This window comes from Apium graveolens, chromosome 5 (genome assembly GCF_009905375.1).
Source record: "Apium graveolens cultivar Ventura chromosome 5, ASM990537v1, whole genome shotgun sequence".
In the NCBI taxonomy this organism is placed as follows: domain Eukaryota; kingdom Viridiplantae; phylum Streptophyta; class Magnoliopsida; order Apiales; family Apiaceae; genus Apium; species Apium graveolens.
Genome location: NC_133651.1, coordinates 34,266,701 through 34,292,593, shown reverse-complemented (window position 1 = coordinate 34,292,593; position 25,893 = coordinate 34,266,701). Strand labels below are relative to the sequence as shown.

General features: G+C 35.7%; 3 protein-coding genes across 8 annotated transcripts; 1 reads left to right on the top strand and 2 right to left on the bottom strand.

Moving 5' to 3' along the window:
• Positions 1 to 24,892, bottom strand: LOC141723811 (uncharacterized). Of its 4 annotated transcripts, none has more exons than XM_074525715.1 (9): positions 24,585 to 24,892; positions 24,245 to 24,337; positions 24,050 to 24,128; positions 23,869 to 23,947; positions 21,576 to 21,615; positions 21,357 to 21,491; positions 20,996 to 21,133; positions 19,448 to 19,784; positions 1 to 159 (listed from the first exon to the last, which is right to left on the bottom strand). In XM_074525715.1, the coding sequence occupies exons 1-8, from the start codon at positions 24,818 to 24,820 to the stop codon at positions 19,499 to 19,501; spliced, it is 1,086 nt and encodes a 361-aa protein (XP_074381816.1). In that variant the 5' UTR covers positions 24,821 to 24,892; the 3' UTR covers positions 1 to 159; positions 19,448 to 19,498. The 4 variants fall into 4 exon arrangements, with proteins under 4 accessions (XP_074381816.1, XP_074381814.1, XP_074381812.1 ...); XM_074525713.1 differs by having other exon boundaries at positions 1 to 163; positions 24,585 to 24,891; XM_074525711.1 differs by lacking the exon at positions 1 to 159 and adding an exon at positions 18,596 to 18,948 and having other exon boundaries at positions 24,585 to 24,891.
• LOC141659966 (uncharacterized) lies at positions 3,529 to 3,999 on the top strand. The gene has a single exon (XM_074466915.1). It carries the CDS (start codon positions 3,529 to 3,531, stop codon positions 3,997 to 3,999), a length of 471 nt encoding a protein of 156 aa, XP_074323016.1.
• Positions 13,240 to 16,686, bottom strand: LOC141723810 (vacuolar lysine transporter YPQ1). 3 transcript variants are annotated; one of them, XM_074525708.1, is made up of 12 exons: positions 16,254 to 16,659; positions 16,125 to 16,167; positions 15,956 to 15,982; positions 15,602 to 15,700; positions 15,402 to 15,508; positions 15,074 to 15,251; positions 14,669 to 14,770; positions 14,457 to 14,555; positions 14,319 to 14,339; positions 14,136 to 14,194; positions 13,954 to 14,044; positions 13,240 to 13,613 (listed from the first exon to the last, which is right to left on the bottom strand). In XM_074525708.1, the coding sequence occupies exons 1-12, from the start codon at positions 16,523 to 16,525 to the stop codon at positions 13,524 to 13,526; spliced, it is 1,188 nt and encodes a 395-aa protein (XP_074381809.1). In that variant the 5' UTR covers positions 16,526 to 16,659; the 3' UTR covers positions 13,240 to 13,523. The 3 variants fall into 3 exon arrangements, with proteins under 3 accessions (XP_074381809.1, XP_074381810.1, XP_074381811.1); XM_074525710.1 differs by having other exon boundaries at positions 13,534 to 13,673; positions 16,254 to 16,686; XM_074525709.1 differs by lacking the exon at positions 14,319 to 14,339 and having other exon boundaries at positions 16,254 to 16,677.
• Positions 24,893 to 25,893: the final 1,001 nt, after the last annotated feature.

Genomic DNA, 25,893 nt, shown 5'->3' with positions numbered 1-25,893 from the left:
TGCTTATTTTGTGCATCAGGATTCCAGATATACATCCTATCTATATCTTGCCTGTCATCCACAACAATGATAATACACGTAATTTATAATGCTTACAAAAGTATAGAGCACTTCAATTTGTTGGTTTAATCATTTCCATCCCTCCCCATCTCCTCCTGCCTTCCTGCATGCAATATATGGCTTTAATAACATATTCATCAACCATGATTTACAGACTTAGAAAGGAACATCGGAAAGAATAGCTTACATGTACAAAAAATGATTAAATTGAATCGATTGAGGGCATTGTTTTTGCGTTTTAATTTTGCATCTGTTAGAAGTAGCTAAACAATATTCTTGGATGTATTTGAGTAGGTATCTTATGACTAAACTCAGGTTCGACATATATAAGGAATTATCAGATGGTTGTCTGAACCCATCGTGATTTACTGAAAGTTAACTAGCATTGTTCTTATGTTAAAATTATGCTGGTCCAGTTTTTCTAATTAATTTGATAACTTCTGGTTTTTAAAAGTTTCATTTACTTCAAGTATCTATTGCTAATGATTTCGAAACTTACATAGCTAAACTGATCTACTTCAAAAATGACTTAAGAAGTGGAAATCTGCGTCTCCGATTTCAGGAAGGAGATACTATCATTCTTACTAAAATGCATACATTACCTGTGAATGGCATCGTCTTGAATCAATCAAAGACATTCAGGTTCTGCAACATCAGCTATATGGGGTGTACATGGAAAGGTCTAGATGCTCAAGAATTCTTTGCAATACAGACCAGTAATTAGAATATAGCAGTTGGACTCCGAGTTCTTTTTTTATACGAGCATTCAATACTCGCTTGTCACCTCTTGCATTCGCCTTATACAGAGATGATTCCGCCCTTTCACAGGTGACTACTTGTCGTGTTTGGCCCGACCATTTTTTCTCGACCAAATTTTGGGCATACATGAAAACTTCTTCCCTTGGGGCAGAATCATCATCAACTATGTTAAATATACTCCTGAAAGAAGAGGAAATATTTTTGGAAAAACTGAAGTATTACTACCACATACACACACGTCAACACAAAATTATCTTCCTTGATAGATCCAGAGTACGGCGCTTGCAGGAAGTGTATAATAAAAAGGGAACATCTCGGTAAGAATAATGCATTTCATCTCGGTGGTAATCTTGACTATGAGAGGAGAGGGAAAAGGGAACATAGATCAGGGAACAAATGACAAATTAAAATTATTTACAGTCTCCAGAGTCCAAAGGGTGAACATAATAATATAACAGAATAATAAAAATTATAAGCATCATCAAGCTTTTGTTAACGGGGAAATAATGCAATACTGAATATACCATTTCATATGCAGATGCAAGCCATTTAGGTTCTTTTTAGTATTATCACCATCGAGGACAACTAGTCCACTATGTACAACACGATGATGAGCCTAGGCGCCACCATCGAGGTGAGGACGATCGTGTAATCGATTTCATTTTTGGCGGTATAGCCGCCGGGGGCCTCTCCCATAATTCTCGCAAGCTTGCTCGAGAATTTTTTAATGTCAATCCCTCGACAACTAAACGCCCTCGAGCGAATCTCTCCCCAGTCATCTCTTTCTCCGACGATGATTACCGTCCCGGTCTCATCGAAGGCCACCAGAATGTTCTTGTCATCACAACACCTGTGGGAAACAACACGGTTAAGAAAATGCTGGTCGATAATGGTAGCTCCGTCGATGTGCTATATTATCATGCTTTTTCCCGAATGGACATCGGAGAGTGAAGACTTGAAAATTCCCGAACCCCGTTATACGGGGTTACAGGCAATGAAGTCCATGTGGTAGGAACCGTCGACATGCCAGTGCTTTTTGTTTCTCCACCCTGTTAGGTTTGGAAAGTGGTCAAATTCTACATGATTAGTGATTCCTCAAGTTTCAACGCCATATTGGGGCGAACAACGATTACTGCACTCCGAGCTATAACATCTATCTCCCACTTAAAAATGAAGTTTCCCACAGACTTCGGTGTTGGAGAAATGATCGGTGATCAGGCAACAACAAGACAATGCTACTTAACCACCGTGTCTACAAGAGAAAAGACAGACGAAGAATTAGACGTTAATCAAGTGCTCGACATCGACCCGAGGGACCTTATCGACCCGCCCACTAGCAATTCTTGCTCTCCCGTCGAAGAAACTAAAGAAATTGAAGTGTTTGAAGGTAATCCTGAGAAAACTACAAGGATCGGCAAAAATCTTCCTGATCAGTTAAAGAAAGATATCACGTGCCTTACCCGTGAATTTTCTGACATTTTCGCCTGGGATCCAGAAGATATGCCTGGAATTCCCGAGGTCGTCGCCCGACACTCTTTACACATCAGTAAACACATCAGGCCAGTGAGGCAAAGACACCGTACATTTTCTGCCGAGAAAAGAGCAGCCATCGACCAAGAGATCAATAGGTTACTCGAGGCCGGTTTCATTGAGCCAATACAGTTCCCCACATGGATCTCGAATGTGGTTCTGGTCAAGAAAAGTAATGAAAAATGGAGAATGTGCATCGATTACTCAGATGTAAATAAGGCATGTCCTAAAGACTTTTACCCACTCCCGAATATCGATCAACTCATTGATGCAACAACTGGGAATGAACTTCTATCTTTTATGGATGCCTTTTCGGGGTACAATCAGATTAAGATGGACTCACAAGACTGACAGCAGACTGCATTCATCACACACCGGGAAGTCTTCGCCTACCGAGTGATGTCTTTCGGTTTAATCAACGCCGGAGCTACTTTTCAACAGATGATGGATAAAATATTCGCCTCGCAGATCGGGAGAAACATGCTGATATATGTCGACGACATGATCACAAAGTCGAAGATTTCCTCCGACCATGTATTAGACCTTCGTGAAACATTTGAAAATGCAAGGAAAAACAACATGCGATTAAACCCGGCTAAATGCTCATTCGGTCTTACTGCCGGAAAATTCCTTGGCTTTTTGGTCACACAAATAGGTATTGAAGCAGATCCATCTCAAGCAAGAGCAATCTTGGAAATGGAAAATCCAAAATCAGTAAAAGATTTACAAAAACTAACCAGTTGCATCGCCGCACTTCGAAGGTTTATTCCCCAATCGTCAAAAAGATGCCTTCCCTTTTTCTCAGTAATAAATAAAGCTTCCTAGTCCTCGCACTTTGAATGGAGCGAGGAGTGCGAAAAGAATCTCTCTGAGCTAAAAGCATTCCTAACAAACCCACCCATCCTCACCTGACCTTTACCTGGCGGGCCTCTGAAGGTATACCTCTCTGCATCCGATGAAACTGTCGCGGCCGTACTGGTTCAGGTCGATGAAGGAAAAGAAATCCCGGTATACTACATTAGTCACTCTCTTCGAGATGCCGAAGTCAGATACCCGTAAGTAGAAAAATTGGTCTATGCCTTAATTATCGCAAGCCGAAAACTGAGACACTATTTCCAGGGAAGGGAGATTCACGTGCTTACGAATCAACCCCTAAAGAGGATCCTGCACAAACCCGACATGACGGGTAGACTTGCTGTGTGGATAATTGAATTAAGTCAGTTCTACATCGAGTATAAGCCTCAAACTCCGATAAAAGCCTATGTACTTTCAGACTTCGTTGCCGAGTGTCAATTCCAAGCTAAAGCCCAGAGCTTCGACGAAAATCATTTAAGACCGTGGTTACTATTCGTCAACGGATCATCGACAGGCGACTCTGCAGGAGCGGGAATTATTTTAATAAGTCCGGGGGGATTCAAAGTCCAGCAAGCTCTAAAGTTTGAATTCCCAACTACAAACAATGTCGCCGAATACGAGGCACTCATCGCAGGGTTAAGACTAGCGACGGACCTTGAAGCTGAAATTATTGACATATTCAGAGATTCTCAGTTAGTCTCTAAACAAATAAGCGGGGAATTCAAGACACATAATGAAAAAATGACTCAATATCTGGCAAAAGCACAAGATCTACTGAAGAAATTCTCCTCATAGAAACTTTCAAATGTCGATAGAGAAGAGAACCAGTGGGCCGACTCCTTGGCCAAGTTAGCATCCTCCAATCTACCAATCAATCGCAATCCGGTATACGTCGACGTCCTAGCAACTCCCACCATCGATGAGTTTTCTATCGACCAGATCCAGAGTAGCTCCGACTGGCGAAAGCCATTTCTCGAGTACATTATCGACAACAAACTCCCAGACGAGAAATGCGAAGCTCGCTCACTCATGTTCAAGGCAAGAAATTACTGTGTAATTGGTTCATCGCTATATCGGCGCGCTCTATCTAAACCACTCCTCCGATGTTTGACATTAGAAGAAGCCCATCTAGCAATGGTCGAGGTACACACATGAATCTGTGGCGATCACCTCGGGGGAAAGAACCTAGCCCTTAAAATAATCAGACAAGGTATGTATTGGCCCACAATTCGGAAAGATTGTGACGAATATATTAGAAAGTGCCAAGCATGTCAACTACATGGAAACGTAGATCACCGACCCATGATAAAGCTCAATTCTATCCTCGCACCATGCCCTTTCTTTCAGTGGGGCATCGATATCGTAGGACCCTTTCCAAAATCTAAACATCAGTGCCAATATATCGTGGTCGCGGTGGACTATGCTATAAAATGGGTCGAAGCAAAACTTCTTTCAAAGATCAGAGAGAAGGAAATGATTGAATTTTTCATGGAATATGTGGTATTTCACTTTGGAATCCCGCGAATCCTAGTTTCAGACAATGGCACGCAGTTTGTGGGGGCACAATTTGAGAAAACTTTAGAAGAGTTAAAAATCCAACATATCAAGGCCTCAGTCGCATATCCACAAGCCAATGGACTTGCAGACATAACGAACAGAACCATCCTACAAGGGTTAAAGAAAAGAATTGAAGAAATTCCCCGCTGCTGGTTTGATGAACTGCCAAATATGTTGTGATCATACATGATGACCCCTCGAAGCTCGACAGGTGAGACCCCTTTTCGCCTAGCGTATGGCGTCGATGCAGTCTTTCCAGTTGAAATAAGCCTAAATTCCCCAAGGGTCGAGGTTTTCGACCCTTCCCTCGCACTCGAGGGTTTGCGATTTCACAATGACTTGCTCGAAGAAACAAGAGAGGAATCTCAACTACGCATGATCGCGCAGCAAGAGAAAACTGCAAATTACTTTAACAAGAGAGTCAAGAGTAAGCACTTTAAAATAGGGGACCTCGTCCTCCGAGATTCCGCTGCATCCCAACCCACTGTCATAGGAAAGCTCAAGCCAACGTGGGAAGGCCCATACAGAGTTTCGAGGGTCGTCAGCATGGGAACTTATGAGTTTTCACACCTCAACGGTCAGCCAATCAAGAACGCCGGGAACGGCATCCACCTCAAGAAATTTTATCAGTAACATGCTCCTATGTGTAATATTTAAAACTTCAAGGCTACAACTGCCTTACCAAAATTAACCTTCGATGCAATGAGGGTCGTTATGAGATCCCCATCGAGGGACACTTAATTTATGATAATGAAAGCTTTTAAGTTATCTTTCGAATTTTCAACCATACTTAAAGGCGCCTCAAATAAGAAAGACGTACAAAAGGAAAAAGTCACTTACACAAAACATGAGTTGTAACTCTTTAAAAGGGCATTTATATGAAACAAATTCTCCAAATTTCATGAACTCATGATAAGATCTCATGAATTGATCACGAAAAGTGACCAAACTTAAAAAAAAAATCTCTCGAAATTCGACGATTACTAAGTCAAACTCGAGAATACGAGTCCAGCACATATGGCTAATCAAATAAAATTTAAAACTTGTCGTATATAAACCCCACCTTATAATCCGTGGCGTCGAATTTCACTACTTATTATCCCCTTTCATTCAGTAAATTGCAAAAAATATAGACAAACAAGGTTATAATTGAACAAATTTCACTCATTAGTTTCCGGTCATTTCACCGAGAACACACCTACTTGGTATTCTGAACTTAATGGTTTTCTAACAGTATGGAAAAATAACAGTTCATTGGTTACTTGTAGCGGTGTGCGTGCTACATCTTCAATATTCAGATTAAAAGAATTCTCATGCCGAAAATTAAAAAGATAGATTTTCGCCCAAGCTAGGGCTTACATTTTTCTCTATCCACTCAACATTAGAGTTCTTAACACTTAGTTTTATCAGAGAATATAACATACTTTGGGAATGAAAGGGGGGTACACAATTTTGATTTCGGCAATAATTTTGTGAAAACTATAAAATGTTGTTTCATGTAACCACCATTACCAAAAACCAGCAGGAATAACAAATCAGTTCGAGAATCATCCAACAAATACCAAAGGTTCAAAAGTACTATTATTATTACATCACAAACGGGGCATTCCCCGCCTTCAAGCATCATCGTTAGGAGGAGGATCCTGAGCAGTATTCCTGGCATGAGCAAAATCACGAATATAATCGTCAGAATGAATGACCAGCTATATCAACCCCATCACTCGATAACCTCATCAAACAACGACCATAACCTTCACCCAACATCTTTGCGATATCCTCAATGCTCTTCTCCAATTCCACCTTCATCTGACAGTTATTTTCAATCAAGGTTCGGTTGGAAGCAGCTAGGTCAACAAGGTCTTTCTCAGCCTTCTCCCGCATCCCCTTCTCATCATCTCTCGACAGAGTAACATTGCGTAAGGCTTCCTCCAATTTAGCTATCTTCTTATTAGAAACATCGCGTTCTGCTTCCAACTCGCTAACCCGTGTGCTTAACTGAGTATTAGCCACTGTCAACTCGCCAGCCCGACGATCCGCCGCCGAATACAAATCTTCAAACCTCTTCTTCTCTCGAGTCATCGACCCAAGATCAGCGCTAAGATTAGAGGTCGGCCCGCCATCACAATCGTTCTTGAATTCACTCATGATGTAAGTGAAATCCGAAAGGAACTAGAAATAAAACAAAATACATACGTCAATTTGGAACTACAAAATCAAACAAGAAATAATATTAGGCATCAGAGATGCATACCCGACCAGCACGACCCATACATCTGTCCACTAAGTCACTGCGCTTCTTAACAGAATAAGACACCATGTCTTGTGGAAGCTGGAAGGCCCTAAAAACCTGTAGCGGCACTGTCGAGCCTCCGGTCCACCTCTCGTTAGGCTGAATCTCCACGCGCACGACATCCCTCGATGCATTGACATCTGAAGACGTCTTTAAAAGCCCCTTTCCTCCAACGATTGTCAGTGTTTTATTCAACGATACACGATCAGCCACAACCCTCGCACCATCGATATCCGAACGCTACCTTTTCCTAGGCACCAGCTCAGGATCGTCCGCAACAGCTTCTTTACGATCTTCTACAACCCGATCACCATTGTCATCCAGCAATTCAATGGAAACAGACCCGCCAACTTTGGATTCCCCAACATTCGAACCACCAACTCTCACCCCCTCGCGAGCTGACCCACTTGCTTTCTGAATTAGGAGCATCATCGCCTTATCCATTTTTTCCCTCGAACTCCGTTGTCAAGCACGTTCTTCAAAGAGCTTCCAGCAAGTGCAGAAAAAGATGATTCTTAATTAAACAATAAAGAAAAACAGAACAAGAACAAAATGACAGATATAAAGGGAACATATCCTTACGAGAATGACTTTCCAAAAATGCACTTTCCTTCAGCTGCAAATGGGAATATAAAGACATCGACCCATGAAAATCATCCAAAAACTCGGAATCATACTTGTCTAGTCTATTCAAAGCATCAAGGGCCTCTCGACTAACTTTACGACAAGACTGCACAAACTCTAAGTCAGGACCCCCAAAATACAACCACTTAGCATGATACCCGGAGTTCGATGAGCGAACACTAACTATCTTCATTCGCTTATGTCGCGAATCAAAATAAACTTGACCCTCGTGATATCGAATCCAATAAATTGAAAAAGAATAACGGATTCGTAGGAACCCGACCCTTTTCGTGACACAACGCAATAAAACCATTTACTTGAGCAACATAATTGGGAGTCAGTTGCGCGACACCATACCTTATTGCCTCGAAAAGTGCTAACTGGAAAGGGTGCATCGGAAGTCGAAGTCCAAACTCAAATAACAACAAAGGGATCCCATGCATGCCATACTCAGGCATCATCCAGACCCGGTCATTAGGACCCGGAACCCGATCCTATACCCGTTACCAAAATCGACCCAGTTCTTTAATTTAATCGAAGGCACATGCTTGTTCACATAAAAACTAATATAGTCTAAACTCGATTTATCCCCAAATTCAAGCCTACCCATCGATAAATTATCTGCTAACTTTCGCTCCCTAAACGCTACAGTCCTAGGACTCAAAGGAACGGGATCCCGGGACTCAACACATTCATCGCTAAACAACTCACCCTCATTCATAAAATCAAAGAAATTGCAATTCGCTAGGTTCTCAGGAATCTCTAGGTGGTCAAGATTAAGCAAGGATTCTTGATCCGCCTCATCGAGAGGCGTCTTACCAGGATTCCGGTCAGACACGGTCTCAACAGAGGCTGAAGAACTATACATGACACCGAAACGAAAAACAATAAAAAAGAAAAAAGGAAGAGCAAAGAAGAATTACGGGAAAAGAAAGGAAATCCACACAACAAATACAGTCGAATTAGACCTGACACCACAAAGTAAACTAAAGAAACGAAAAAGAAAAGAGAAGGTCGGAGAAGAAAGAAACTTACAGGCGAGAGATGAAATGGCGGAGCAACGGCTGAACTTTTATGAAATCCGGAGAGAAACTGAATGGTTTTTTGGCTCCAATAATAAAAAAAAGAAAGAAAAGGGGGAAAGAGTGAGTGAAAAAATATATATAAAAAAAACAACAACAAATATACACGTGCAGGACACACACACGTGCCAAAAAAAAATAAAAAAAATCAACCAAATCAAAAGGTTTCTGATTTTATATTAAAATTGTCTCTCTTTTTCTTTTCTTTTTTCTCAGGTGGTGAATCAAAAACAGCAAATCTAAAGATATTGCAAGAAAATGGGAGGGGGGGACAAATGTTGGACCAAAAGGAGAAGGCCCAAAGGAGTTGTAATTAGAGTAACTATTAGTTATTAATGTAGAGCCCAAGAAGACCCATTTGTATGAATAAGCCAATTTGGGACTTAGTATAAATAAGAGACAACAACCTCATTAAAAAGGGTTGACACATTAAGTAAAGAAGATCACTCATTATAATTGAGTCTCATATATTAATAAATACTAGCATAAATCCCGTGTGATTCACGGGTTTTCATTAATATTTTAAATTTTTATTTATCAAGTTATATTATATTTTTAAAATATTTATATAAATATATAATGATTATAAATTTATGATAAAAATAATAGAATAACATGTGGTCGTAATTTAGTAGAATAAATAGATTATTTCTAGTATTTTAACAATTTAGTAGTTTAGCAGATATGTAACACTATTATTTATATCTTTTAATAATAGGATAAGTTGTATTCGTAGTTTAGTAGAATAAGTATACTATATTTAGTAGTAGTTTAATAATTTAGTAGTTTATTAGATATATAACACATTTATCTATTTTTGTAAAAATCAAAATTAGAGAATTATAGTTGAACCAAACCGTTTAACTAAATTATCTCTTCCAGGCACAACAGCAACATTGCTTAAGAACCGTGCAATTGAACTGTATCTGTTTGTCAGTCATCTTGAAATTGTTGTAACAAAGAGATTTGATCATTTCCTTTCAAACATCATTGTAATGACAACAATTGTAGGGGGCATTGAATGCAGCAAAAGAAGCTAAGTTCACAAGTTCTGACATTTGTGTGGGCACTGAACACAGCAGTGCAGATGCAGGTGCTAAACTTACCAGGCATTTTCCCATATGCCTTGCTTTAGAGGGGATTTGTGACTTTGTAATTGTAATTACAAACTAGTTAGTTATTTGTCTTTTCAGTTGGAACTTGGAAACTGATGACCCTTCCTTCTCAGTTGTCAAATATGTTTCCAGACCTGAAGGATCACTTAATAGTTTTTAGAGCAAGTTCAACCAGCGATCTTTCTCACCTATCTAAGAAGAAAAGAATAGAAACCAGTGTAGCAGGAAGAAGAGCGTGGTCATTTAGCAGACGAATACTTTTAAGAGTCTTTTTAGAGATCTAGAGAGAGGCTGTCTAAAACTCTGGGAATAAGGAGATGATTATGACATTCTGGGTTAAATAAGTTATTACATCTTGGTAATCATCCAACACTAATTTTATTATAATTTTCAGAAGGCAAAATATCTAACAGGCTGTTTCTTTTTTGAGTCCTAGCTAGACCCCGACAGAGGAAGGGAAAGGGACACTCGAGAGTACACAAAGTCCCTCCCTAACATTGTAACCTACCAAATATTCCTCTAAACGTGCTAGTAGGAGGATAGCGGAAAGCTGAACATAAGCACCATTGCACTTCCTTCAGAAAAAAATTGACTAATCTAATCCCCTAAAGCATCCACCATATAGGAACGACAGAATGTAGAAGAGAATTATGATTTTGTTTGTTTTCCGAAACATAACCAACCTTAGAGCTTCAGTTGGTATCTGCTCGTGCAATAACAAAATTTACCCGAAGTCTGTGAAACATGTGAAAATATAGGAGATATAGGTAGACAGATCTGAAACTTTCTTATTTAGGATCTTCACTTACAGGTGAAATATTATCTTAAATACTGGGTCATGTAAACTGTCTTCTTCTGTTAAAACTCATTTCATTTTTTTTTTGGCCGAAAATAGCTGAAAACTTAATTTAAAGTTTCGGAAACTCAAATTATGTTATGTAGAGTTGTTCGCGAACCGAGCCGTTCGCGAACAAACTCGAACTCGGCTTGTTAAGGGCTCGGTTCAACTCGGTTCGTTAAGGGCTCGAGCTCGAGCTCGAACACAAAAATGTGTTCGTTAAGAAAACGAGCTCGAGCCGAGCTTTTGGCATGTTCGGCTCGAGCTCGGCTCGAGCTCGGCTCGGCTCGATTCGGCTCGAGCTCGGCTCGGTTCGGCTCGAAAAAAAATTAAAAAAAAATTTATTTTTTATATATTTAATTATTATGAATTTTATTCAGATTTTTTATAAATATTTTTAAATTATTGAACTATACGAATGTCAAAATACATATTTTAGTAATTTGAAAAAATTCAGATATTAAAAATTAATTTTTTAATTTGATATTTTAATAATTAACAAGTGATTTGACTATTACTTGTAACTAGTATTTATTTCCTGATCGGTGTTTCGATTTTTTGAAATTATTTATAAATGATCCAACCGTACGGATGTCAAGATCTATATATTTAAGTGATATAATAAAAAATTTAGAAAAAATAAATATATTTGGTTTGCTATTTTAACGGTAAACTAGTAGTTTGACTAGTACTTCTCCCATATTAATGTTTCGATTTTTTAAAAAATATTTATGAATGATCCAGCCGTACGGATGTTAATATCTATATTATTTAGTAATATGACAAAATTTTTAGAAAAAATAAATGTATTTGATTTGTTATTTTCACAGTCAACAGGTGTTTTGACCTTTAGTTGTAACTAGTGTTTAGTTTCATATTAATGTTTCAATTTTTAAAAAATATTTATGAATGATCCAACCGTACGGATGTTAATATCTATATATTTTAGTGATATGATAAAAAATTTAGAAAAAAATAAATTTATTTTGTTTATTATTTTGACAATCGACCAATTGTTTGAATAGTTGTTAGAACTAGTGTTTAGTCTCATATTAATGTTTCAATTTTTTTAAAAATATTTATGAATGATCCAACCGTACGGATGTTAAGATCTATATATTTTAGTGACATGACAAAAGTTTTAGAAAAAAATAAATGCATTTGGTTTGTTATTTTAACAGTCAACCGGTGTTTTGACCTTTACTTCTAACTAGTGTTTAGTCTCGTATTAATGTTTTGATTTTTTTAAAAATATTTATAGATGATCCAACCGTACGGATGTTAATATCTATATATTTTAGTGACATGATAAAAATTTTAGAAAAAAATAAATTTATTTTGTTTGTTATTTTGACAATCAACCACTTGTTTGAACAATACTTGTAACTAGTGTTTAGTCTCGTATTCATATTTTGATTTTTTTAAAATATTTATAGATGATCCAACCGTACGGATGTTAAGATCTATATATTTTAGTGACATGACAAAAGTTTTAGAAAAAAATAAATGTATTTGGTTTGTTATTTTAACAGTCAACCGGTGTTTTGACCTTTACTTGTAACTAGTGTTTAGTCTCGTATTAATGTTTTGATTTTTTAAATAATATTTATAGACGATCCAACCGTACGGATGTTAATATCTATATATTTTAGTGACATGATAAAAATTTTAGAAAAAAATAAATTTATTTTGTTTGTTATTTTGACAATCAACCACTTGTTTGAACAATACTTGTAACTAGTGTTTAGTCTCGTATTCATGTTTTGATTTTTTTAAAAATATTTATAGATGATCCAACCGTACGGATGTTAAGATCTATATATTTTAGTGACATGACAAAAGTTTTAGAAAAAAATAAATGTATTTGATTTGTTATTTTAACAGTCAACCGGTGTTTTGACTTGTACTTGTAATTAGTGTTTAGTATCGTATTAATGTTTCGATTTTTTAAAAAATATTTATGAATGATCCAACCGTACGGATGTTAAGATCAATATTTTTTAGTGATATGACAAAATTTTTAGAAAAAAATAAAAGTATTTGGTTTGTTATTTTAACAGTCAACCGGTGTTTTGACCAGAATTTTTTAATTAAGCTCGGCTCGGCTCGGCTCGGCTCGACTCGTTTTGATGGAGAAAGCTCGTGTTCGGCTCGTGTTCGGCTCGGTTCGACTCGACTCGATTTTGTTCGATAAAAGTTCGTGTTCGGCTCGTTCGTTAACGAGCTCGAGCTCGAACACAGGTTTTTGTTCGTTAAGAAAGCTCGGCTCGGCTCGGCTCGTCAGAAAAAAAATTAAAGCTCGGCTCGGTTCGATCAAAACTCGACTCGGCTCAGTTCGTGAACAGCTCCTTCTCCTATCCCGTTAAGATTTACACAAACAAATCAAAACATTATTTTTTTGATTAAATTTTAAAACGTATCGTACGTTTAAGCATGAGACTCGAACTCCTGGTCAAGAATTAGCATTCTAATTCAAGATTTTGGTTTCTTATAACATTTGCAGTATAGACTTATAAGTTATAAGCAAACTTGATCAGTCCAATTTTAGCTTAACTCGACTCAGGTGGATTACAAATTCATCCTTAGTACTGGCTTCTCATGATCTATATAATTAATTGAACGGAAAGATAGGCTTGCTAACAGTTCTGGTGGACATATACATAATATACCATAATCCTCTCACTAGTTTAAAGTTGCCACAGCAGGCATGCTCTGAAAACATTAGCACATAAACTAACTTATTCACGCGATCTCTGATCTCTGTAGCCTTCTATGTAAGCAATAAAGAGCCAGGAAGACTCTGCATCAAAGTTTTATGGGCTCTCCGAATACTCATCATTGTGTCCTCTCCCACTAGCAGTCCGCTTCTCGAGGTATCTGTAGTAAATATACTGCAGTATGATCTGTGGTCATTGATGTTAAGATACACTCTTTACAACTTGTCATCTGCATTATGTCTCAGGCTCGAAAGAAGCATTTGAGAGTCTGAGGAATAACATGTATGCAATTGTTCCTAGGAGTGGACAGAGTGTGTTCATAATAATTTATGAAAAAACTTGAAATTTTCAAAGTAGTTGCAAAAAAACATCAGAAAGATGAAATACAGTATGCAAATATTAATAGCATAAGATATCTCTTAGCAAATAAATGTTTGTCAGAAATATCTGTTGTGTGTGGGTGGGGCATATGAATGCATAAAGATTCTAAGGTCAAGTATTAACTAAAAGAATAAGAGGAGGATACAAATAAGTCGAGTCCAACGCAGACTATTGCATCTAACAACCATGGTAGATTGGCCTTTATCTTGTCCCATTCCGTGCTTCTTATAAGAATGCTACAATCATTTACAGGCAAAATAATAGTGAATGAAACTCAAAGTAAAGCAAAAGATTCAGAAAAGGAGGAATGGATTATAAGAAATGCACCTTCCCACGTAAGTGACATTGGCAATGAGTGCAAAGATAAACATGAAAGGATTCAGTCCCTACATGTTGAAATAACTATTAAAGATCATCAAAATGATGAAGTAGCCCTCAATTGAATGAAATGTAAATCATTTTGTCGAAGAAGGTATAATATATATCATGGCTAGGGGTTAAGTTTTTCACCTCAACGCTTCCTCTTTTAATCTGAAAATTTATCAAACATATGTGTCACGCAAGGCAACGTAAAAGAAACAATAGAACAGTTGCTCACAGAAAAAGTTACATATTAAGCTGTGATATGCAGACCGTCTAGGCACTCACATTCAAGTAAATTTGGGGGATGCGGCCACCCATGTATACAGCAGCCATCATCCAACCTAAACACTGGCCAACCACAAATTTTTCTGTATCCTCATTCCCCTGTTCAACTAATTTGTCAGACTATTATGCATTGTAATTTTAAGGCAATTCTTTATCAATGTGTGTATTATGTGTGTGGGTGATCTGGATATAATTGTTGATCATCGTCTTACTTGTAATAGTTTCCTTCCGCCAAGTGCTACGGATGCTTGAATCAGAGCTTTGGTGCTTTTTGGCAAGTTGAGTGAAGTTGCTAGAAATGCACCATAACCAGCCTGGTATTACATGATACCACATTATACTTCAGAAATTAACATAGTGCAGCAGTAGTTATGTACATTGATAATGATCCCACATACATATGCACACACTATAATGAGTTTATAACCACTGTGAAATTCTAGCTGATACCGCAATGCTAGTTGTCTAAATAGGCACTTAAACATCCAATTATAAAATTAAATAATTATAAAGATATCCAACACATGATCAATAATCATAACAAGGCACATGAATACCCAATAAGTTGAGTTAGATGCAACGATTTTGTAATTAGAATGTAATATATAGGTACTCACAGAACGCGGGATTGGCTTGGGTTGTGTTTTGGATTTCTTGTTGGCTGTTGCAGCAGCATCAGCCTCGTCATCAGAAGAAGAGTAGGCATCAAGTGTCAATGCTGAAGGACCACTTTTTGCAGTCCATAGATAAGATCGAGTTGGTGGTGTAGCACTGCCCGCCATAGATCTTGCTGATCTGCAAAATTATAATCCACAATCTGCATTACTAGAGTAGAACTACAGTGTACCATTTAAAATTTATCAGTGGTAGAGTATTCAAATTTAACTAATAAAATGTCCGCAATTGATCATTTCAAAACAACAATCGAAAAACGTTACCACATACGTGAAATAGAAGTTGGTGGGGATTCTGCGTTCATCATTTGTTGAAGTTGCCGAGTCATCATCATCATTTTCCTTTGTTGGTTTTAGAGGTTTCTTGGCATCTTCAATCTGTTGAACAACATACAAAATTTATATTATCAAAATGTAAAAACAAGACTACAAGCACCATTAAGATAAGATATGAAAACAAGGAATTGGCACCGGTTGATTAGAATCCACTTTTCTGCTCTTCCACCAACTATAAACATGATCGTAGTAGAGGCACTGCAACACTAGTATCACTGTACTTGTTGTATAGAGCTGAACAATTAAAAATATCATCACGAAAATTAATAAATACTACAATATACTTTCATCAAGTTGAAACTAGCAGATACATAATAGATATTTCCGAATCAAAGCAATTTTTTTTTTTTTTTTTGCAAAACGGACTCTTAAACTGGCTATTAATGCCTGTTTAGGTTCTAGTAAATTTGAACTAGTACTCAAACTTTTGCTTAAAATTGTACTCGGTAAATTGCTATGGAAAATATTGAAACAAGTTTAGATTAATACCAGGGCAGTGTAGTACTGTGTTGGTAACTGCATCAAGAATAGAAAATGTGAGAATGATAAAGTAGTTATATCTATTCAATATCATACTAAAATAATGAAAATATGCATATACATAAATATTTGACAAAGAAGGTTAAAAAAACAAGAAACTAAAAAGCTATATACTCACCGTTACTGGTTCAAGAAGACAGCCGATCAGATTAAAAATATCACTGCACCATGGAAAGAAAAAGAATATTGAGAGGGAGGGAGGGAGGGAGGGAGGGGGAGAGAGAGAGAGAGAGAGAGAGAGAGATACCCGAGAATCCAAGTGAGGAGGAACAAAAGGGAGACACCATGGCTAGATTTAGAGCGAAAGTTGGTGACAATCTGTGGGATTTCAGCAACTCCCCAGCTGATTAAACTCAGCATACCAGAAGCAAATGAGAGTTTGTCTCTAGTGTCACACAAACAGTCTTTGAAATATTTATCAACCCAACCAACACAAGCTCTTCTCTCCACGCAATACGAAGTCGAAGACGACACTCCTGAGTTCTTTAGCAACATTACTGATAATAATGGATTTTTCATCTCTCTAATCTCTCTCTACAGCTTTTGGTCGAAAAGAATGAAACTGAATATGCAAGTACTTTGGTACTAGAGCTGTTTAAATAAGGAAGTGAAGCATATCCCTCGGTAATATACTCCACGTGAAATGACAACATTTTACTTCATCCTCAAACTTTTACAGCTGATTTTGAATATTCAACTGTAGTAAAATGTACACTGTAAATTAATATCAAGTATAAACTATGCAAATAAGTTAGTGCTCTTTAAAACCAAATGATCAAGATGACAAATATATATATATATATATATATATCATAATTTAAGTAATGAACAGTGTATCATACTAAGGCCAAGTTCATGCTGAGGTGACCACTTTCTGATTTCATATTTATTTTTATTTCTGATTTGAAGTTGAAGGGTACTAGACTACTAGCTAGCAGGTTTGCTATACTACAATGCATGTGATCATAATGTTATGTCGGGGTAAAACAAATTATTAACAGCGGATGAATTTGGTTAAAGAAAACATCTAGGTTCACTGTCCAACAATCCATCTGTATTTATTTGTATTTATGTGCATTAGGCATAAATTAATCTCATTTTTAACCATTAGAAATTTGCTTATTTATGTGCATAAGGCATATGATTAACCTCATTTCTGACCATTAGAAGTTTATTTTTTGAAAACTAGGAAAGGTTCATAATTAATAAGAGAAAAAATGACTACAAGTATGTATTTTGGTATTTACATAGTGTTTCAATAGTTAATTATTATTTTTGGTAAAGCTATCCAATTATTATATATTTACACTGATTTTATATATAATCACTCAATTAAGTATGAAATGGCATATGATAACAAGAGCTAGATTGTTTGTAGATCATTTATTTTCTGCACACAACTCGAAATATTTTAATATATTAATGTGTTCCGATCAAATGTCTCGATCAAAAGAGCTAGAAATAATTAAAAAAAAATGGAAGAATTAAAAATTAAAAAAAATTGGAATGACAGAGGCAGTATGATAAGTACATGGAGCAAAAAACTGAAAGCTGAGAGCTAAAATTAAGAGGAATTAAGAAATCTTAAATTTTTATTAACTTTCAAGTTGATTAAGTTAAGAGTATGATTAAAAAACAAAGACCAGGAGGTAACGGGGATGAGGTGGACAGGAAGCGGCATCTCGATGTTGCAGCCTGCAAGGTGGAGTATAATTGGAAGGACACGTGTCACATTTCATTTTGTTGCACGTCCGTTTCGTAACATTAAATTATCCAACGTAGTATTGAGGACTGCATTAATTGTGTTTTCAAATCTTATCACCTGTTTAGTCAAATCCCATGCTCCCCAATATTTACCTCCAAATCTCGAAACATCCATCACATTTTTGTTATGGCATCATATTATTAGTATTTCGATTCAATCAACATTAGTATTTCTGAATACGGGAGATCTTGTAGGTTAAGTTTGTGCAATTTTGATATATGAGAATGTGAATAGAAATATAAAAAATGTTATTTTGGGAGCAATGATCCAACCAACCATCACCGCCTCAACAACTTGTAACTACTGATAAAATATTTGTGAATACCTATGAAAAAAAATAGTATTTTTAATGAGCTAAGCGACATACACTTGATGGAGAAAGAGTAGTTATCGATTTCCAGTAGCATTGTGTTAACAACTTTACAGCCTTCATGTATATCTCTCCATGTCACAATTGCACCAAAATGTTGTATTATCTTGGGCCTTACTCCCTAGTTTTTTAATGAGAAGAAAGGAAGTGTTTATGAAAAAAAATACTTTCATCCTATTTTTGGAGTAAAAATTTTGAAGTGAAAGATTGTCAAATTTACATTCATTAACATTTACTTTCGCTACTGGGGAGCATGATGACGAAGGAAATTGAAACTAATTCCCTTACCATTCACATGCTTTACTTCCCTTAAATGAATTCACAACTCATACATTGTTCTCAAAAATACGAAAATTTTACAAAAATATAGTTACTTACAAACTGACAATAATAATGCATAATATTACGTAACAAAATAAGCAATTACTACAAACAAAAATATACAAGGCATGCATTTCGGGATTCAAAACATTAGAAGATAAAAAAACGAAAAATAAAATTGTTAACTAGTTAGTATTATGGATAAGAATAGACAAGTTGGGGGGGGGGATTCTCAGGTCTGTACAAAAAAGGCGATAAAGCTGTTACGGTGTTGGTTCTCCTCATAAACACAAACCATGTAATCTACTTGCCCTGCCTTTTTGTCGTTATTTTGTGCATCAGGATTCCAGATATACATCCTATCTATATCTTGCCTGTCATCCACAACAATGAAAATACACGTAATTTATAATGCTTACAAAAGTATAGAGCACTTCAGTTTGTTGGTTTAATCATTTCCATCCCTCCCCATCTGCTCCTGCCTTCCTGCATGCAATATATGGCTTTAATAACATATTCATCAACCATGACTTACAGACTTAGAAAGGAACATCGGAAAGAATAGCTTACATGTACAAAAAATAATTAAATTGAATCGATTGAGGGCATTGTTTTTGCGTTTTAATTTTGCATCTGTTAGAAGTAGCTAAACAATATTCTTGGATGTATTTGAGTAGGTATCTTATGACTAAACTCAGGTTCGACATATATAAGGAATTATCAGATGGTTGTCTGAACCCATCGAGATTTACTGAAAGTTAACTAGCATTGTTCTTATGTTAAAATTATGCTGGTCCAGTTTTTCTAATTAATTTGATAACTTCTGGTTTTTAAAAGTTTCATTTACTTCAAGTATCTACTGCTAATGATTTCAAAACTTACATAGCTAAACTGATCTACTTCAAAAATGACTTAAGAAGTGGAAATCTGCGTCTCCGATTTCAGGAAGGAGATACTATCATTCTTACTAAAATGCATACATTACCTGTGAATAGCATCGTCTTGAATCAATCAAAGACATTCAGGTTCTGCAACATTAGCTATATGGGGTGTACATGGAAAGGTCTAGATGCTCAAGAATGCTTTGCAATCCAGACCTGTAACTAGGATATAGCAGCTGGACTCCGAGTTCTTTTTTTATACGAGCATTCAATACTCGCTTGTCACCTCTTGCATTCGCCTTATACAGAGATGATTCCGCCCTTTCACAGGTGACTACTTGTCGTGTTTGGCCCGGCCATTTTTTCTCGACCAAATTTTGGGCATACATGAAAACTTCTTCCCTTGGGGCAGGATCATCATCAACTATGTTAAATATACTCCTGAAAGAAGAGGAAATATTTTTGGAAAAACTGAAGTATTAGTACCACATACACACACGTCAACACAAAATTATCTTCCTTGATAGATCCAGAGTATGGCGCTTGCAGGAAGTGTATAATAAAAAGGGAACATCTCGGTAAGAATAATGCATTTCATCTCGGTGGTAATCTTGACTATGAGAGGAGAGGGAAAGGGGAACATAGATCAGGGAACAAATGACAAATTAAAATTATTTACAGTCTCCAGAGTCCAAAGGGTGAACATAATAATATAACAGAACAATAAAAATTATAAGCATCATCAAGCTTTTGTTAACGGGGAAATAATGCATTACTGAATATACCATTTCATATGCAGATGCAAGCCATTTAGGTTCTTTTTAGTATTATCATAATAAATTTGATTCACTTTATAATCTTGATGATGTTTAAAATATCATAAAATTATCTGAAGTTTGCTTTAAAAAAATTAATATTCAAGTTAGAGATATACTGTTTATACTAAAAAGAGAGGAAGTATCATTATACCAAAACAGAAGAACTCAAGCATATTTAAAATAAGAGATTTATAAATAGAGGGGTGGGGGATAGCCACATGTAAATAGAGAGGATCATTTATATATTAGATATGGGAAAAGGTTACAAATAGACTGACATAAGTTATACCAAAAATAGGGAGATTATTTATGTTAAGAAAAGAGGGGCCAAATGTTGGGTCATTATAAGCATACAATTGAAATGATTATGTAACAACATTTAAAAAGAGGGGATCAATAATATTTAAAATGGGGAAAGAGTTACAGATAGAGTGATATAAGTTATACTAAAACAGGGAGATTAATCATGTAAAAAGAAGGGCACAAATAAAGGGTAACTATAAGCATAAACTGAAATGATTATTAAAAAAAAATAAGTATTACAATAACATTTCATTAGGCACGAAATAAAAGATTTGCAAGTATAAGAAACCTGGGTTGACAGGCACATCGGCAGACTACAAAGTTCTGTTTACTTCTTTGTCAGAATGCCAGCAATAATAGCCTATTAGGTGCGGCCAATTTTGATTGAGTGTAAATATAATTGTTTCAACAAAGTAAATTCATGTGGAAACATTTGTGTGTTCCTAATCATTTCTTTTAATGGTTACTAAGTTGCTATGTCACCCCAAATCCTTAAAACAGACAAGAAAGGAAGAGGCAAAAAAGGCTTACCCGGTGGAAGGCTTCTGAATACTGGCATAAAGTGCTTGGCAAATATCAGAAATGTGTACTCGGGAAGTATATCTACTGAACGATCTCAACTTCTGAACATCCGACAATTGCTTCCGCTTGAGGATAGTATCAATTGCACTGTAAAGAATATCAATCTCAGTATCAACTACTTCTGAAATCAGATATGCACGAAGGAGAAGGTTAGTTTTACTGAATATGAAGGTTTATAATCATCAAAAGTCATTATATCACATTTCTCAATTATGACAATTCTTGTGTCCAAGCTTCGGACAGAAAGGTACAAATTTCAGGAAAAAAACAGTGATGAACTTTCGAATTTGTTTTTAAAATAGTCATCAACCTTCTGCCAGGGCCGTAGATACCGCCTAGTCGAAATATTTTTGTTTCAAGCCCAAGTTGACTGCCAAAGTGTAACCAACCTTCCTCAGCAGCTAGTCTTGCTTTGGCTGATCCACTTATATTACTGGCTGGGTAACTGCCATTTTGATTGTGCTACATAGTTGTAGTTATGCCACCTCTTTGGAAAAACGACATACAAGATAACAGGAGGAAAACTTACTTTTCATCGACCCATGCACCGCTGCAATTTCCATATACACCTATAGGGTTACACGAGATATTCTAATGTTATAATCTCACATACGAATTTCAAACCAAATGTTTCCTCTACCCTATAATGGAGAAATTAGATAGTCCCTTCATCAGCAGTATAGCAGAGTTAATTGACTAATTTAACTTAATTTAATTACTACTTTAGTAAACTGCACTGAAACAAGATTGTGGTTAAATAACTGAACACTTTCAACCCATTTTATCATCCAGGAACTTAACAAAATATTGATATGGCATTCTTAAGGGCAGATAATTAATGTAACATTCCTTTTAGGTTATTTGGCTAATCGTTCACTGAACTAGGCACCTGTAATTTAACTTAATTTAATTACTACTTTAGTAAACTGCACTGAAACAAGATTGTGGTTAAATAACTGAAAACTTTCAACCCATTTTATCATCCAGGAACTAAACAAAATATTGATATGGCATTCTTAAGGGCAGATAATTAATGTAACATTCCTTTTAGGTTATTTGGCTAATCGTTCACTGAACTAGGCACCTGCTTTTCCAGCTTCATCAACAAACTGATATGTTTACAGTAAACAGAAATGCCACTGCGTAACAACTTGCCATTAAAAGTGGAAGACATTGTAACTTAAGGGTCAATTTTATTCATCATTTAGCCACTTAACCGGCATAATGCCATCACATAACACTGTCTTTTACTATTCTTTTTTCATAGAATTTCATAACCGTGTAATATTGTTATTTAGAAAATACAATGTCACGGTAATAAACATCATTTTGTTGTGTTGGAAGGGTTTATTACTTTATTACATAACAGATACCAACACTTGTGCATCTGAGTTTTCAATTCCTTGACCTGATTCTTTGATATGTAAATACTAGAGATGACAAATCCAGCTAATGATGCAGTCATGAGCCATTCTCACAAAAAAAACATAACAGTCCTTTATGCATTTTGACTGGAAGTATATGAAGAGTTATACCAGTACTCTTGATTTGCATGGTTTGCCAAATCAGCACCTCGAAGCTACCTACTCAACTTCAGATAACTAATATAGAAGGCTGCCAAAAAAATTATTTTTATTATCTATGTTAATTACTGATATTACGTATATAAAGTATTCTTGACCAAAATTTGTTGTCCCAATTTCATCCTTTGTGGCTTTTTATGTTGCAGTAAGTTATAGGATCACAATTTTTTTTTGAGAAATTATTAATAGTACCCTCTTAGTATTGGCTTTTCTGAGTGGTACAATCCAATATTTTTGGCTTCTAAGTGGTACCACTGTATATATAGCTTCATCTATGTAATACCATTCTGTCAAACAAATGTTAGTTGACCGTTAGTTGACCGTATTTATCTAGTATTTTCTTTAAAAAAATAATTGAAAATCATAGTTTTCCCGTATTATTTTGTAAACTACATACTCTTCTTAAATATTAAAACTAAAAAAAAAATCAGAAAATCAGTTTAATATCTGAAAAGTTCGCTGAAATGGTGTTCTTGAGTTCTTCAACTAATCTGAAAATCAAAATCCCGATTGAAGGCGTTAGTGAGCTCCAAATCACAAGTTCTAGTAACCAAACTGAAACCCCAATCAAACTCTACCTATTTCTAACCTCAGATTTTACGATTGGTAATTTTCAAATTTTAGTCGAATTAGGGCTTTCACTTTAAGTAGTTTTTCATTGATTTTGTTTATGGGTATTGATACATCATTTAATTTGGAGTCTATACATGACTGATTTGTGTTGAATTTGATTGAGTTTTGTAGAATTCTTATAATACCTTAATTATTTATCAGAATTGTTCGACATTTTTACCGGAATCGAAGCTTAGATCGTTGTTTTGGTGATGGTTTTCGAATTCAAATTACCCATATGGTGCTGAATGAAAACGAAGTAAAAATCCTGTGAAATGGCCTGTTTTTGACCAATTTAGGTGACCTGGCCGGATTTTCTCTAGTGACCGGATTTTACTATGCATGGTCTTTTCATATTTAAACGTTGATTTAACTTTTGATTGACAGAATAATATATTTGGTGGGTATACAAATACACGGTGTTACCATGTGTAAGTCAAAAATACGTAATGATACCATTCATAAAAGCCAAAATCAGAGGGGTACTATTAATGAATTCCCTATTTTTTTCTTGGTTAACAATGCACAAGTACAGTACACCGCTTGTCCAACCACAATGTACTCTCTCAAACTATATATGTAATAATATGAAGACATTCTTTCATGTATAAAGTAAGAAAGGCTTACTTGTAGATGACAAATAACCGAGCCACCGAAGGTTTCCATCCACTAGTCTACTTTTTAGAAGCTCACCATGTTGAAGCAACTACAGTAAAACGGCAAACTTAAAGAAGAAAAATTATCACTACAAGTCTACAACTTTATTAACTGAACATCTCTTAGAATGTAAAATCTCGAAATTATGTACCGGATCACCAATACCCTCAACAGGAGGAATGGAGACGAGAAGATGAGTATGACGGCTCAAATCATCTAGAACTTCAACTCTGCAATATATAAGCACCAAACAGTAACTATACAAGCATTTCACCTGAAAATTTGAACAGTCATAGGCTCATAGCATGCATATGTATATACATAAAAAATTTAAAGACGAACTCACTCGGGTTCATTTGCATAGAATTTATGTACACTAAATCCCATTTCCTCAAGCTTCACCTTCTTGGCATTAGTAGTGCAAGTCCCAGATACAATCCTACACACATACATACTCATCAATTTCCAAAATTTCGAGAACCCGAAAAAATATTAAAATTTGTAAAATAACAGTTAAAGCTAATGACTTGATAATATGCTAATTATGCTTATCGCACAACAAGAATTACAAAGTGTAAAGAACAAATGGACTGAGAGCAAGAGAGGGAGAGAGAGAGTGAGAGAGAGAGAGAGAGAGAGAGAGAGATGGGGATAGAGAGGGAGGGGGGGAGAGAGAGAGATGATACCAGTATTTGTTGATTAATTCTTGAGCAAAGAACTTGCCGACATAACCTATTCCAAGTATAAAGATTCGATTTTCAGATGATTTTAATTGAGAAGAAGCGACGTCGTACCGCAAATTGGTATTAGTAGAATATGATGCTTTATAGTTGTTGAAGTTCAGTGACATAAGAGTAGTGCTGCTTTTGCGAACGCCGATTTGCCCGAGAGAGGTTGCCGGAAATCTGTGAGAAATCTCCATTTTCCGATGAATTTTTTAGCTGTGTTGATCCTGAAATGTTGCAGAAATTTGGGCTTAGAAATGGGCCGGGCAAACATAAGCAGAAGGATATTCAGTGTGGGCCCATGTTTCTATTTAAATTCAGGTTGCCGCAAATAGCATTAGATGAAAAGTACCGCCCCTTATTTCTTTACAATTTTTTTCAGATGTTTAATACGTATTTTAAGATAATTATAAATTATAATTACGGAATTCATTTTAAAATTTTTCTTTTTTATATAAAAATTTAAACATTACATTTTTATTTAGAAGAAAAAAAAATTAAAAAATTTATGCAACTACATTTAATAAGAACATTAAAGTGCAAGTCGAGCTCTCTCCCCGATGTAAAAAATTGAGGGTGACGGAGGGAGTCATTCCTAAATGTCTAAAGTTTGAGATTTTTACAAAACTCATCTTTTTGGTTTCAATCTTTCCCTTTTATTTTCTCAGAAATTGGTAATAGGATGACAGTCACGTCGGGTATGACATAATCTACATCCAATTTCAAATTTTTTATTTGTATCCAAATCTGAACCCGAAAATGGATATACGAACATGATCATACTAAAATCATTTCAAAACCCAAAAATTAGATAATAAGCAAAATCTAGAATCGAATACGCAAACTACAGTATTGGGGATGATGAATTTTAACATGGTAATTTCAATCATTTCACCACAGCATTAGGGCATTAACTAGATTTATCATTATTAGAAGATGATTTGTTCATCTTTTACCCATTTAATTTATACAGTAATTTAATTTCATTGATTTTTATTATGGATTACTTTTAACAATAATTTAAATATATATTCTAAAAATTAAACAATAATGTGTTTATTATATATAATGTCAAGTACAAAAACTCGAGCAAAAAAAATTTGTAGCATATAAAATAAGATATATGTATGTTAACTATAATGTACTCCCTCTATCCCTCCCATTTGTTTACAATTTCCTTTTTAGGATGTCCCTTTCAACTTTTTACATTTCAAAATTTTCCAAAAATAGTAAAAATTTTATAATATAAAAACTAACCACATCCACTGCT